The sequence below is a fragment of the Penicillium bovifimosum genome (genome assembly GCF_028826915.1).
Source record: "Penicillium bovifimosum strain IBT 22155 chromosome Unknown utg000005l_segment0_segment0, whole genome shotgun sequence".
Taxonomy (NCBI): domain Eukaryota; kingdom Fungi; phylum Ascomycota; class Eurotiomycetes; order Eurotiales; family Aspergillaceae; genus Penicillium; species Penicillium bovifimosum.
In genome coordinates, this window is record NW_026622714.1 from 978,452 (window position 1) to 992,270 (window position 13,819).

Sequence of the window (13,819 nt, forward strand, 5' to 3'; positions counted from 1 at the left end):
GTCATCATATGCGATGACGATGGGCGAGATCGGTCCTGCTTGATTCCAGGGACAATCTGATTCCAAGAGAAATAATTCTAAACTCAATCGCTCATTGGCTACGAGCCACATTTGGTTAGCGGTCTAGATGTTTCTCGCTGGCCCGTCGTACCTTCCGTATCTGACTACAACTACCATCGGTCCTTCCTCCTTATTACTACTCTCAAAGTCAAATGGAAGCAACGAAATCCCTCTTCGAATTGTAGTCACTCACTCACTCATATCTGCAATTCAGGTAGGGACGACCGTAGTAAACACCAAATAGCAAAACCATATATAAACCGATAGATATGCTTCTCTCACCATCGTCCATCCATCTCCAACAACGCCATACTCATCTCACCCATCTCCAGCTACATCCCGCCACTATGGAAGACATCAACATCACCACAAAAATCGGAGACCTACCCCAGGACAAGCAGTGGCGCATCGCGATATCCATATTCCGTAACCAAGGGAGCCCGGCACGCAAAATGGTCCTCCTGATGAAGCGCCGCACCTGCTACAGTCCAGAAGGGACCTGGCAGATACCCGTACTTCGACCCGATGACAGCGACACAACCATCGGGGACGCCATACGGCGCTATATCGCCGAACAGACGGGCCTGAGGGGTATCGACATCATAGAGCAGGCGGAACCATTGGGGTGGAGTTGGGGCGGCCGGGCCTACATACAACTTAATTTCGGGGTTCGAGATCGCTCTGTCTCTCTGGTCTCAATCAATCCTGACAGGTATATCGATTATCGATGGGTGCGCCTGTCACATCTTAGGTGGTTTGAGATCCCGTCGACGACAAAGGAGGTGATTCAAGGTGCATCGAGGATTGAGTCGATCTGGTACTAGGGATCGTTCAAGGCGTCAAGTCTTGTAATCCTTTTCAGCGAGACAGTATCAGCTAGCGATATTATTGCATCAGCGATGAAGGGAGTACACGGTCAACCAGTGATCATATCAATTGAAGTTGTGGTTTTTGATATTTCCCCGTACAACATTTTATTTACTTTCCCCGCGTCCACTCGGTTGGCCGCGGGAGGAAATCCCCCGACGCCAACCGCTCCTCCGCACTCACCCCCAGATTAACATTCAAAGAGAAGGACATCCTACTTCTTCTTCCATTGACACAAATCAATTCAATCATGTTGATACCAAGACACACCACAATGTCTTTGAAGATTCTGACGCGGAGTGGCCTTCGCAGCCACCACTTGACTACAGCACGCATCGCCCCCGCACGGAGGTGGAGTAGCTCCATCTCGCAGCGGCCGGGGTCAGATAGGTGAGAGAGATCACTGCAAATAAAAACAACAATGAATGAATACAGCTAACTGGAGGATATGTGTAGCGTTCGGTTCCCTGGCGCTGTCAACAGCAAATTCACTACCCAGATGTCGTTCCTCAAGGCATCGGATCTGCCTGCCATCCCTACCTACCGAGTAATGGATTCGGACGGCGAAATGGTCGATAAGACGAGACCGGCGCCCGATGTGACAGACGAAGAGGTTCTGACGTGGTACAAGAACATGCTATCAGGTTCGTTTGGCCCACTCAATGTGGTTGCGATCAAGGGGCTGACTAGGAGGTGTGCAGTAAGCGTTATGGATGTGGTCATGTTCGAGGCACAACGGCAGGGTCGGTTGAGTTTCTACATGGTATGTATTAGCATCTCAAGTGACAGAATGTATTAGTCGATCTGACCAAATATCTACAGGTCTCCGCAGGCGAGGAGGGCATCACAGTTGGATCCGCCGCAGCCTTGACACAAGACGATGTAGTCTTCGCACAATACCGCGAAGCCGGTGTATTCCAGCAACGAGGCTTCACACTCAAGAACTTCATGAGCCAGCTTTTTGCCAACTGTAACGACACAGGAAAGGGCCGCAATATGCCCGTCCACTACGGACAGAACTACCCCCGCATGGTGAGCCCATCAACCCATCATTACGGTACAGCAAATGAAGAACTCGAAGCTGACAAAACCACACAGCACACAATCTCATCACCCCTGGCCACACAAATCCCCCAAGCTGCCGGTGCAGCCTACGCCTTAAAACTCCAAGACCTCCAAAACCCCAACCGGGACCCCCGCATCGTAGCCTGCTACTTCGGCGAAGGAGCAGCAAGCGAAGGCGACTTCCACGCCGCACTCAACATCGCCGCAACACGCTCCTGCCCCGTCGTCTTCATATGCCGGAACAACGGCTACGCCATTTCCACACCGACACTCGAGCAGTACCGAGGCGACGGAATCGCCAGTCGCGGCGTAGGCTACGGCATCGACACGATCCGCGTCGACGGCAACGACGTCTTCGCTGTGAATGAAGCGATGAAAGAGGCGCGCAGACTTGCGCTCAGTGAAGGCGGAAAACCAGTGCTCATCGAAGCTATGAGCTACCGCGTCTCACACCACAGTACCAGTGACGATAGCTTTGCTTACCGTGCGCGCGTGGAGGTCGAGGACTGGAAACGTCGCGATAATCCTATTATCCGGCTGCGGAAGTGGCTTGAGAATCAGGGGCTTTGGAATGAAGAGTTGGAGAAGACGACGAGGGATGAGATGCGGAAGGCGGTTTTGAAGGAGTTTGGGGATGCGGAAAGGCAGCAGAAGCCTTCGCTTAAGGAGGCGTTTGCGGATGTTTATGAGGAGATTACTGAGGAGCAGAGGGAGCAGATGGCTGAACTGAAGCGCATTCTGGAGACTTATCCAGATGAGTATGATCTGCGACCTTACAAGGATGGGATTAAGGGATTGGACTGAGGCACTTGTTCAAAATACTTACACGGGTGGCCTTTTGAAACATAGAGCGGTCTTTAAAAGCCATCTCTATGGTATATAGACCTTGAAGCATGGAATCGCACAGCTTTACAAAAACTGTATCATGATGAAGACTCTTTCTAATATACACCATGAAGCATAACCCTCACCATGGATCTCTATCACTCTATGTAGGTAGGTAGCATCGACTATACCCCTGCCCTTGGAATACGCCTCCCCTGCGCAATAGCAACAGCAACCTTCGGCACCGACGCATAACTCATATAATCCTCATCATGGGTAAGATAAATAGCCCCAATCCCCAACCCCTTCGCAACCCCAACAACACCCCCAATATCAGCCTCAACCGGCGTCCGATTCAAAATAACAGCATCCTTCCCGTAATCCCCCTCCTTAGCAAAATGCTCCTCCGGCCCCAACGCAAGCCAATTATCATAAGTATCCTCACACTCAACCACCAGATCCGCAGCCTTAAACCACCCCTCAACATCACCCACAACCCTAACCCCCGGATTAAACACAACGGTCTCCAACCCATTCTTCTTCGCCATCTCTGCCATCGACTGGAAATACGCCAGCTTGGTGCCGTCTTCGCCGTCAGAGACCTGGTCAAAGAAGATACCGGACAGCGCGATATTGTGCTCTTTGTAGCTGGACCAGTTGGCGTAGGCGGCAATGTCATCTTCGACCTCGGTGCTGGGTCTAGTGCCGCGTGAAGTGTGTGTGTAGCCGAGGACGCGGGCGTTTGGGTAGCTGTTTATCTTTGCTATGCTGGTTATGAAGGCTGCTTCTGGGTAGGTGGTTTGCCCGGGCCCGCTGGATGGGTTGATGATTAGGTAGAAGGGGATGGTGGGGTAGGTGGCGATTGAGGTGTAGATTGGGTCCCAAGCGTCTGTGCCGGGGTAGGAGTACAGGGGGATTAGGAGCCCGGTTGAGAGAGATGGGGAGGGTAGGAAGAGCACCGTGGCTAGGATGGAGAGGAAGCGGAGCATGGCTTGGATGCTGTGTTTGGGTTTGAACACGACAATGAATGGAGTACCCACCGGGGTGAGGTTCAGTAAACTGTAAAGAAGGACTGGGATGAGAAAGCGCAAGGTCTATAACCATGGAAGTGAGTTGAGTGCACTTCATGCCAATGCCAGACGGTCAGGACCAAATAGCAACAAGAAAGTCAATATATTAGCCTCAAGCTTCATTCCTCCCGGATTAAAAGCTCGAACAAGCCTAAAATAACATCGTTCAGCCACATGTTTCAACGCTCCGACAACAGTCACCTTGGGGACACGAAAAGGAGTAAATGAGTTCGTCGGTCCAGGGCCAGCCGCCAGACTACTCAAGCAGAAAGAATCGATGCCAAGGTCCTCAAGGGACTTTAAATGAGAAAATGAACTAATGCCGGATGACTCGGAGGAATGATCCCTCGTCAAATCCCTGGGTTGGATTAAAATGTATGCGAGGAATGTAAATAAGGCCGAGACCCAGTCAGAGACAGGGAGACAATGAGATTGGATCTCATCTGGTCCGCGCCACAATTGGCCAGCCCCTGCGATGGGCTGCTTCTGATAGGTCTCAGGTCTCGGATTTCTCTCACTTGCAAGTTGGCACATTTGGGACTCGTGGGAGTGAGATATGGGGTATGATGTATCTGCTTTGCGAAGGGGTCTAAAGGACTGCCCAGCTAGGGCTGTCTCTCAAACAAACAGTGGCTTTCCTAGTATTATATGCGAATGAACCATGCAAGGTGGACTTCGGGGCATGTTAGAAACCGCCAGGGATGTAGCACTTTCTAAATCAAAAAGTAATTGCTCTTGCCAGTTGCTAAGCGTAGACTTGAGGTCTCTAGGGGGTTGATCCCGAACACTGCCTGGAGTAAGAATTTGGCATTGGGGGCAATCATGAACAGAAACCACGAGAAAACAGATAAAAGACAATCGTACAACACTCATTCATGTCGAAATAATCATACATCACGGGCAGAAGCGCCGTGAGAACCTCCATCTGGGGTATCATGCAAACCCATATGTACACGCACAAAAATGCTGGACATGACCAAATCACCGAAAATCTAAGATTCAAAAACAGGCCAAGATCAAACTCCAATTGAGGGAACCACAATGCAGGAACTCCTACACCTCCGATCCAGCAGCAAAACTCAATGCTTGCTGCTGAAGCTTCTTATTGCGTCGGAGGAGCGCGGCGAACTTCTTGTCCAGAGATTCCATCTCTTTCCGGGTAAGCTCAAGATCCTTCTGAGAACGACCGGAGAGATCCTTCAACTCCTCATTGGTCAGACCGGCGACATCATCCAAGGTGGGATTAGCCCCGAGCATACCCGGATTGCCCAGCATGTGCTGGGCTGTGGCTGCAGCGAACGAACGGACGGCCGCAGGAGTGGTATTGAGAAATTCCGCCGAGTTGGCAACAGCCCAGTCGTGGTTACGGGTGCTGTCTGCTTCCATTGCCGAGAGCACGTTCGGCGGGATGACGGATTCGGCCGCCTGCAGGGAAGAACAAGGCGATGTGGCGCCCAGGCGAGTGGGCATATCGTCGACCCAGCAGATGTTGAACTTTTCCGGGTTGGCGAAAAGCGCTTCCAAGCCTCCGCTGGGGTTGCTTGCGTCATCTCCAATCATGGAAGGATCGGAGATGATAGCCATGTTCTTCTCCAATTCGAGGTACCGTTCTTCCTCCTCCGGCTCGAGGTGGCGCAGGACGCACCCGCGGGGGTGATCAAGCACCGAGTCTTGAGCATTTCATTGCCGATCCGAACGGGCTCTCCACGAAGCAGGGTTTTGCGATCTTCCTCAGTCAGCTCGGTGGGCTGTTGGAGAAGATCATAATCCTCCGCAGTACATTTCATGTCGGTCCGCTGGCTCAAATTGCTGGGATTGAAAAGTGAACTCTTGTTGAGATCTAGTTCACCTGATTTGTGCATCTCAGCAAGCAACTCATGGAGGGGCTTGGTGCGCTCCAGGAAAAGATCCTTGATAGACTTTCCAAGGGCCTCGGCATCTTTGACCAATTGTCCAACAGTATTGTTAGAACGCCACGGCTCCGCAGGAATTTCCTTCTGTGCAGTTGGCTCTTGAACAGGAGGAGGAGTAGGTTCATTTACAGGCTTGGCCTCCTTGACTTTCACTTTCTTTGCAGTCTCAACCTTGGGCTCCGCCTTCACTGGAGAAGCCTCTGCTAGCTTCACAGGGCTCGTATTCTCAGCACCACTCACAGCGGGTGCATCAGTTGTGCTCACAGTGGCTGCGGGGGCCTTCTTAGTCTTGCGCTTTCGACCCATGATAGGAGCTTGGACAGGCTCCTCCACAGCTAGAGTTTCGACCTTCTTAGCCTCTGCCTCCTTGGCCTTTTGCTTCCGTTCCTTCTTGACCTGGCTCTTGGTCATGGTGCGAACGGGGGCAGAGCCGATACGAGAAGAGGCGGGAGGGGAATTGGCACGAGAGGCAGTTGTGGAGGCATAGAAATCACCATCCCATCCAAGATCACCAGGAGTGCCAGGGATGCTAACAGACGATATACTTTGCCTCCGAGAGCGCGACTTAGCACCTCCAACCACAGAGGCGGGCACAGATGGCGCGGTCACAATGGGTGGAGTTTCGGTTTTCGGTGTGTCTACCACGCGAAGGATACGAGGCTGACGAGAAGCCGGGGAGTCAGATAGGCGAGATGCACTGGTTTGTGGTGTGTCCGGCCGCGACCCAATTACAGAGACAGAGCCAGGACGCGGTACTGGCTCAATCTTGGTTGAAGGGGCTAATGGCATAGCAAAATCAAGTGGACTCCCTCTGGATGTGGCAGAAGTCGGTTGCGACTGATTCGCTGCCTTGGAAGGGGGGTCTTTGAAATCGGGACCATCTTTGAACTCGCTTTTCTGCTGTAACCGAGCCTTGCTCGCGGACTTTTGCACGGGCGAGCCGAGAGAGATTTGAGAAGCATCTTTCACGCGGCTGGACTTTAGAAGGCCGGTCGCGTTGAGTTCGGGACTCAAGGGACGGGACGGGCTAGCAATGGAGTTGTTCTGCGAGGGACTGTTAAGTCGTGAAATACTGTCTGTCAGACCAGGGGGCAGGATTGGAGCAGGAGAGGACGGCTGCGAGGAACCAGCATGTTCATGAAAGACGGAAGACGAGGGATGAGCATGGGGCAAAGGCAGGCCAGGTGGTAGGGTTGGGGTCCCAGCACGACCTGCTGACTCGCTAGGCAACTGAGACTTCAGAAACCCAAAGCTGTCAACGGTCCGCCAATCTTTGGATTGATCCATAAGAGGTGGGAAATCTTCATTCACTAAGGCGTTCAGTCAGCGTTGCTTCAACAAAGGATAATGTGTGGTGATGTGAATGGGTTGGTGCAGGTGGTGCACATGGGATCACAATCGCCTCGGCGATGAGCAAAAACGACTAAGCAACAGCACCATTAAGCGACAGTACAAAAGAAAAGCACGAGATAATTACATGATGGGATCTCCCAGACCAACATTGCAGGACAGGGCGTCTATGTAAGCGGCGGCTGTGAGGAAAACTGATTTCGAATAAGACGCTTTTTCGGCTTGTGGTATCAGGGTAGGGAGATCTTAACGTACATTAATCCATAGTCACCAGCCGCGGTCTTCAAGACTCAGCATATCGTGTGATGGAAGTCCGGGTTTGAGAAACAAGTAGAAAGCGAATAGACAGCCGCCGAATACAAACGAAGACCCGCAGACATGCTGTATGTCCATAAATGCAAGACACCTGGAGAGAGCCGTAGAAAACATGCAAGAAACAGATAGCGGAAAAACGATGGATGATAGAAAAGGGAAACCCCTAGTTCGCCATACACTCGCCCGACCATCGCATAAATCAGGACTGCCGGTCCTATCCGAACACAAATAATAGGCAAACAGCAAATGCAAAACCTCCCAGTGGAGGTAAAAAGAGAGGGAAATGATATCATGTCATCAAGATAAAGCAGGCCCTTCAAGGGAACGTCATGGCAAGAGGATAACAGAGGGAAATGCAAAGAAAGCAACGCGAGAAGTGCAGAGCAAAGTAGGAAAGAAAAGAAAAATCCCATGCTGAATCACCACCGACTGATGCCACCACCATACACCATCGAGGAGTTGTACCCACCTTGACCCTGACTCCCGTACAACGCTTGCCCAACTGTAGCATTCGCACCGATCTGATGCATTCTCGCTTGTAAAATGCTCGGGTCCGCAAGATCTACTACACCACCTCCACCGGAGGAAGTGTTAGCGTGTCTGTGCTTCTTCCCCTTCTTCTTCTGCTTCTGCGGACCACCCGAATCAGGCATTGCACCCGTTGGGGGCCCGTAGAAGGAGCCGAGAAGGCCATTGGCAGGAGTCATGGGGGGCGGGGTATTGTGCTGTGGAAGGAAAGGAAACATGAACTCACGCTTAGCAGCCTCCTGGCCTTGTAATCCACCAACGTTCGTACCAGTTCGTCCACGCAGAAGCTCACGCATGAGCTCCGGAGTTGGGTCTTGCTTCACACCGTTGGCGCCAAGCCCAGAGGTGAACCCATGTCCCTGAGCGAACATTCCACCGCCACTAATCGGAGGGGTGCCAGCGGTCTTTAGGCCTGGCGGCGGACCTTGGACACCACTGGCATAGAAGCCGCTCGCTGCAAGACCATGTTGAGGGCTTGGAGCGGAAAGAGGATTAGGAGAGGCAGATTGCAGCTGGCTCAACATGCGCGCATTGGGCATATTCTTGGAACCGGCATCGCTGGCGAAAGAAAATCGGGAAGACTGTCGGTGCTGTGCTGCCTGCAGCGCATTGAATTGTGCCATCTGGTTGTGCACAAGGCCTTGACGAGCCTGAGCGGCCTGCTCCAGAGCGGCAGAGCTTAAAGGATCGGCCAGACCAGCTTGTTGATTACCGGCTGACTTGAGGAGCATCAACTGCTGTTGTTGTAGAGGAGTTAGGCTTCGCCCAGCGAGGTTCAAACCCTGGAATTGATGACTCGTCGCAGAGACAGGAGATCCAACCGTTGAATTGTCTGCAGTGTCCTGCTGTGAAGGGGGTTGAATAGCACCGTGAGACTCCCGTGTTTGGCGATTCCGCGGGGGATTAATCTCCTCTGGCTCGCCACCTAGCTGCAGACTGCCGGCTTCACGACTGTCCTCTTCAGCTGCAACGGATTGAAGCAGTTCCTGTTCGCGACTCTGACGCTCCTGCTCGACTTTCTCGCGCATAGCCCTGCGCTTGACGCCGCCATACGGATCGATGAAAGACGGGTAATCTTTTATCAATTTCGCTTCTTCGGCACTCAACCCGGCCATGCTGAAAGTGAACTTGAAATCTGGCGAGTTGATGTCCTTGATCAGAGCTTCGAATGGCGACGGTCGCTTCGGGGGTTGAGTTGCACGGCGAGGACGTGGCTTCGATGCAGGGGTTTGAGGTTCGACTTGGGATGTAATTGGAGAGGGCTTTTCTACTCGCTTTGGTTCTTCAGTTGGAGTTGCAACATTGACCGTCGCAGGCCGTGGGCTATTAGATGCCTGACTGCCCGTAAGACTAGCCCTTCTGGCTCGATGAATTGCAGCATCTTTGTTAGCCCAACTAGCAGACGACGGGAGAGCCGGGCCGTCTGGTATGCCCCCGCGACTGCTGATTGAGTCCTCCTTGCTGGGTTGGCGGCGCATGGGATGGGAAATCGGTTGGGCTGATCGCCCGTGGTTAGGCGGAGGGAGGTTCTGGCGTTGAGTCGAGATCGTGTTCATCGACGAGAGGTCCTGGCGGCTGTAACTATCGCTGTCCTCCCCGGTTTCGTGCAAGAAGGTGCAATTTCGGTTATTGCACTGCTCGTTGCGCAGGAAGGATGAGCAATATTTAGTTGTTCCATATTGCGCTCTGAGAACCCGGTCACCATTCCCAGAACCGTCCACGGCGTTAATACACATCGCAGCATCGGCCTTGCGCGAGAAAGTCACATAAACGCCGATTCCTTGGTTGGGGTTGCCACCGGGCTTCGCCTTGCTAACCACGATCTTCTCGATCTCGCCATACTGACCGAAATATTCCCGACCACGAAGTGTTTGAAGTAGCTGGTTTTCGTCTCGGATCGTAGGATTGAGGCCAATAACGTAGACAAGGTTCTTCTGGACGACTCGGACGCCGGCTAAATTCTTTCGACTAGAAGTCTCGATTTCGCGCTTTTCGACTTCCTTCTTTCTGGCGGCGGCCGCTTTGCGGTGTTTCAAAGCCAGATCCGCTTTGAATCTAGCGAGGACAGCAGGTTAGTTGGGGTGTGGCGAAGATAATGCTGAACATCAGGTGACTCACTCCTCAACGTCCGGTATCTTGTACTGGATGGTACTTTCATCATATCGGCGCCGGCAGTTAGGACATCTTCCTTCCTCATTCTGCGTCTTAATGTTATTGTAGCAGAATTGGCAGATCTAAGGAAAATCACATGTCAGATCTGGCACAAGAGCAAAGACGATATATTTGTCTCCGCGACACCATATCACAGACGCGCAGATACGTGTCAAAGGTTCGCAATTTAAACATACCTGATATCCACACGGGCACGGCTTGAAATTCTTGTCGGAGAGATCAAACTCTTCAATGCACAGGGGGCTGTGAGGCGATCAGTACATGAATCCCATGGGTTAAATGATGTTCGACACATACCAGAACTCATCATCATCATCGATGACAGAGTCAATCAATGACATACTGGACATGATCGGTTGGGGTAGTAGTGGGGACCTGAGAGGGACACGAGATCTCAAACGATGGAGACTCGATCGAATCAAATGAGAAAGAAGAGAGAATAAATGAGAATGCGCTGCCCTGTGAACCAGGAGGAAGAGAAACGACGATTAGATGTTGTAAGAGGAGCGAGAAGAAGAGAAGACGAAAGAAAAGGTGGGGATGGTTGATTGACTGAGGGTAGACGGGGAGAAGAAGGAAGGAAATTGTAAAGCGCGGCTTCATTTTGCTGGCATTGCCTGATCAGGCTTAGCGCATCCACTTCACGTGACCTGATTGCTCGACCACTCTGAACCTTCACAATCCGACTTACGTGCCTCCGTCCCCTCCATTCGTTGCATCTGCCATTGCCCGCTCTACACAATGGCCTCCACACGAACTTTGATGCGTCTGGGCTCTGGCCGCTCCGTGACATCTGCCACGAGGTCCATGGCCGCCCGCACCTTTTCGTCGGCCTCCCTTCAATGTGCCCCCAAAGCTGCGACACACCCAGGCCCGGAACCTGAGAACATGCGCCAGGCGCAGCGCCCGCGTATGTACAATAGACCGATCAAGAAATCAAAACGCAATTGAGCTAACCGAAGTGTATTTTGACAGCCTCGGGACCCCTCCGCGCTCCCGTCATCAACCCTACCGACAAGTACCAGCCCATGGCTGACAGCCTCCACACCTACGGACAGTACATTATGTCCTGCCTGCCCAAATATATCCAGCAGTTCACCGTCTGGAAGGACGAGCTCACCGTCTACACCGCTCCCGCCGGTATCATTCCCGTGATGAGCTTCCTGAAGAACCACACGGCGGCCGAGTTCACCGCGGTCTCTGATATCACGGCTGTTGATTTCCCTACCCGCGATCAGCGCTTTGAGGTCGTCTACAACTTGCTCAGCGTTCGCTACAACTCCCGTATCCGTGTTAAGACCTACGCGGACGAGGCCACCCCCGTTCCCAGTGTGACTGGTCTCTTCGAGGGAGCTCTCTGGTACGAGCGTGAGGTGTACGACATGTTCGGTGTCTTCTTCTCTGGTCACCCTGATCTGCGCCGTATCATGACTGACTACGGTTTCGATGGCCACCCACTGCGCAAGGACTTCCCTCTCACCGGTTACACTGAGCTGCGCTACGACGAGGAGAAGAAGCGCATCGTTATTGAGCCTCTTGAGCTCACCCAGGCCTTCCGTAACTTCGAGAGCGGCTCCACTGCCTGGGAGCCTGTCGGTGCAGGTGAGAACCGCACTCCCGAGTCCGTAAGTTGTACCTCCTCCGTTTCCCAGAACCATTATCTTACCATTTCATCAACAGTTCAAGCTTCCGACTCCCAAGCCAGAAGAGAAGAAGGAGGAGGAAAAGAAATAGAAAGGTTCTGTATGCGTATCATTTGTTCTGCCATGTTTGTATGTACATATCCGTCAGTGTTAATCGATGGTCTTTCCAAGCAACGATGTCAACCCATGTAGCCGACATAGTGGTCTAGTTGCCCAATCTCTAGATTTAAAAAAAGCCGTCCTACGTTCCCTAGAGACATTAACTCATTATCCAGAACTCAAGACGGAAATATCCACTGCAAGATGAATAACGATCACGACGAGGGATTTGCGATGAAACGGCTCTGGCAAGCGCTGGTCTTGGCACCGGGATCCGCCCAAAAAAAAATTAAGCTACGGCAACCATCTGACGATCAACACGAACTTCGAGACCGCCTGCAGCCTTCCCTCCAGTGCAAGCCAGGGATCTTTTGGCTCGGTAATTCTCGCCTATTCTATCTTCATACAACTGCACCACAGCACAGAATGCTTAAACGCAAACTCGACGACGTCCGCGGCCGCGCGCCCGCGCGGCCCAGCGACACCCGCAAAATGTCCATTCACGGTACGCGGCTGACACAGATGTTCGAGAACGGCGTGGTGATGATCACACGTGCGCTCAAGACATCGCGCGGTTTCGAGCGACAAAAACTCAGTCGGCGAGAGAAGACGGCGAAATCACAGAAGGATGATAAGGCGTTGGAGCGCATTAAGGAAGAAATCGAGACCTTGAGAGTATGTCGCTACGTTTAGAGGAGAACCAGATGTTCATTGCTAATAATCGTCTTGACAGGGTCTCGACTACCATGCCGTTTCAGAGCGATACCTGTTCAAACAACTGATCAGGACAAAGCGAATTGCCGAGACGAAGACATTCAAAGAATTCCAGGAAGTCAAGAAAGTCTCCCAGGAAGGTCCGAAGAGTACTGCCGAAGCCAATATTCTTGCGCGACTATTCAAATCCGCAGTAGTGCAGAAGGAAATTCCCGGGATCATGGGGGGTATCAAGAAGTTACTGCGACTCGACGATGCGCCGAATGGAACGACAAAGAAAGAAGAGAACAACAAGGACAAGCCAACAAAGAAGTCACGAAAAGACCAGAGCGGCTCCGAGTGCGAATCGGAAGCAGCGACGTCCAAGTCCCGGCGCGGCGAGCAGGTCTTCCGGTCAGAACAGGACATGGATATCTCCGGCTCCGAGGAATCCGGAGACGAAGATATGTCACAGTTCACGTCACGACTTGCACCAGATTCCGACGCAGACTCGGAATCAGACGACGAGGAAGATCTCGACGATAACGATATCTCAGACTCTGTCTCTCGCTCCCCTTCACCATCCTTTTCAGGCTCAGACTCGCCGCCACCCAAGAAAGTAAAGGGAGTCAAGGGTTCTACGGCTCCGGTGCAGAGTACGACGTTCCTGCCGTCCTTGATGCACGGTGGTTACTGGTCTGGATCGGAAGAAGCTACTGACGAGGAAGGTGCTGGCGGTAAGCCTGTTCGCAAGAACCGTATGGGTCAGCAGGCGCGTCGGGCTTTGTGGGAGAAGAAGTTCGGAGCCGCTGCGAATCATATCAAGCAAGAGCAGATGGCTGCGAAGTACGGTGGTAGAGATAATGGATGGGATACGAAACGCGGTGCAACTGACGGTACGCGGGGAGGGAGAGGTGGGAGAGGCGGAAGGCGTGGTGCATTCGGTGGTGGGATTGGAAGACCTCAGCGTGGGGATGATTCTGCTGGTGCTCCCGCTGGAAAGTTCGCTGGTAAGCCTAAGCCTAAACCATCTAAGGATGATGAGGGCCCGCTGCATCCCTCTTGGGAGGCGAAGCGGAAGGCCAAGGAGCAGACTACGGCTGCCTTTGCTGGAAAGAAGGTTACGTTCGATTAGAAGAGGTTGTTCATCATGTATATTTTAGACATCGACCGCTATTTGAAGTACCTAGCAAACACGATCATGTATGCTCAAGTTATT

The 13,819-nt window shown here is 52.4% G+C and overlaps 6 protein-coding genes across 6 annotated transcripts; 4 read left to right on the forward strand and 2 right to left on the reverse strand.

The window, feature by feature from the left end:
- Positions 1–407: 407 nt before the first annotated feature.
- N7515_005551 (uncharacterized protein) lies at positions 408–884 on the forward strand (the record flags this gene model as incomplete). Its single annotated transcript, XM_056666295.1, has 1 exon — positions 408–884. One exon carries the CDS (start codon positions 408–410, stop codon positions 882–884), a length of 477 nt encoding a protein of 158 aa, XP_056519891.1.
- A 317-nt stretch (positions 885–1,201) lies between these two features.
- On the forward strand, positions 1,202–2,796 carry N7515_005552 (thiamine pyrophosphate-dependent dehydrogenase E1 component subunit alpha; the record flags this gene model as incomplete). The annotated part of the gene is made up of 4 exons (XM_056666296.1): positions 1,202–1,317; positions 1,384–1,571; positions 1,629–1,690; positions 1,750–2,796. 4 exons carry the CDS (start codon positions 1,202–1,204, stop codon positions 2,794–2,796), a joined length of 1,413 nt encoding a protein of 470 aa, XP_056519892.1.
- A 206-nt stretch (positions 2,797–3,002) lies between these two features.
- N7515_005553 (spherulation-specific family 4 protein) lies at positions 3,003–3,806 on the reverse strand (the record flags this gene model as incomplete). Its single annotated transcript, XM_056666297.1, has 1 exon — positions 3,003–3,806. One exon carries the CDS (start codon positions 3,804–3,806, stop codon positions 3,003–3,005), a length of 804 nt encoding a protein of 267 aa, XP_056519893.1.
- A 1,134-nt stretch (positions 3,807–4,940) lies between these two features.
- N7515_005554 (CCR4-NOT core ubiquitin-protein ligase subunit MOT2) lies at positions 4,941–10,506 on the reverse strand (the record flags this gene model as incomplete). Its single annotated transcript, XM_056666298.1, has 6 exons — positions 4,941–5,557; positions 5,668–7,110; positions 7,896–10,048; positions 10,112–10,227; positions 10,342–10,408; positions 10,463–10,506. 6 exons carry the CDS (start codon positions 10,504–10,506, stop codon positions 4,941–4,943), a joined length of 4,440 nt encoding a protein of 1,479 aa, XP_056519894.1.
- A 400-nt stretch (positions 10,507–10,906) lies between these two features.
- N7515_005555 (complex I 30 kDa subunit family protein) lies at positions 10,907–11,899 on the forward strand (the record flags this gene model as incomplete). The annotated part of the gene is made up of 3 exons (XM_056666299.1): positions 10,907–11,075; positions 11,141–11,790; positions 11,846–11,899. 3 exons carry the CDS (start codon positions 10,907–10,909, stop codon positions 11,897–11,899), a joined length of 873 nt encoding a protein of 290 aa, XP_056519895.1.
- Positions 11,900–12,333: 434 nt separating this feature from the next.
- Positions 12,334–13,735, forward strand: N7515_005556 (BUD22 family protein; the record flags this gene model as incomplete). Its single annotated transcript, XM_056666300.1, has 2 exons — positions 12,334–12,582; positions 12,641–13,735. The coding sequence occupies 2 exons, from the start codon at positions 12,334–12,336 to the stop codon at positions 13,733–13,735; spliced, it is 1,344 nt and encodes a 447-aa protein (XP_056519896.1).
- Positions 13,736–13,819: the final 84 nt, after the last annotated feature.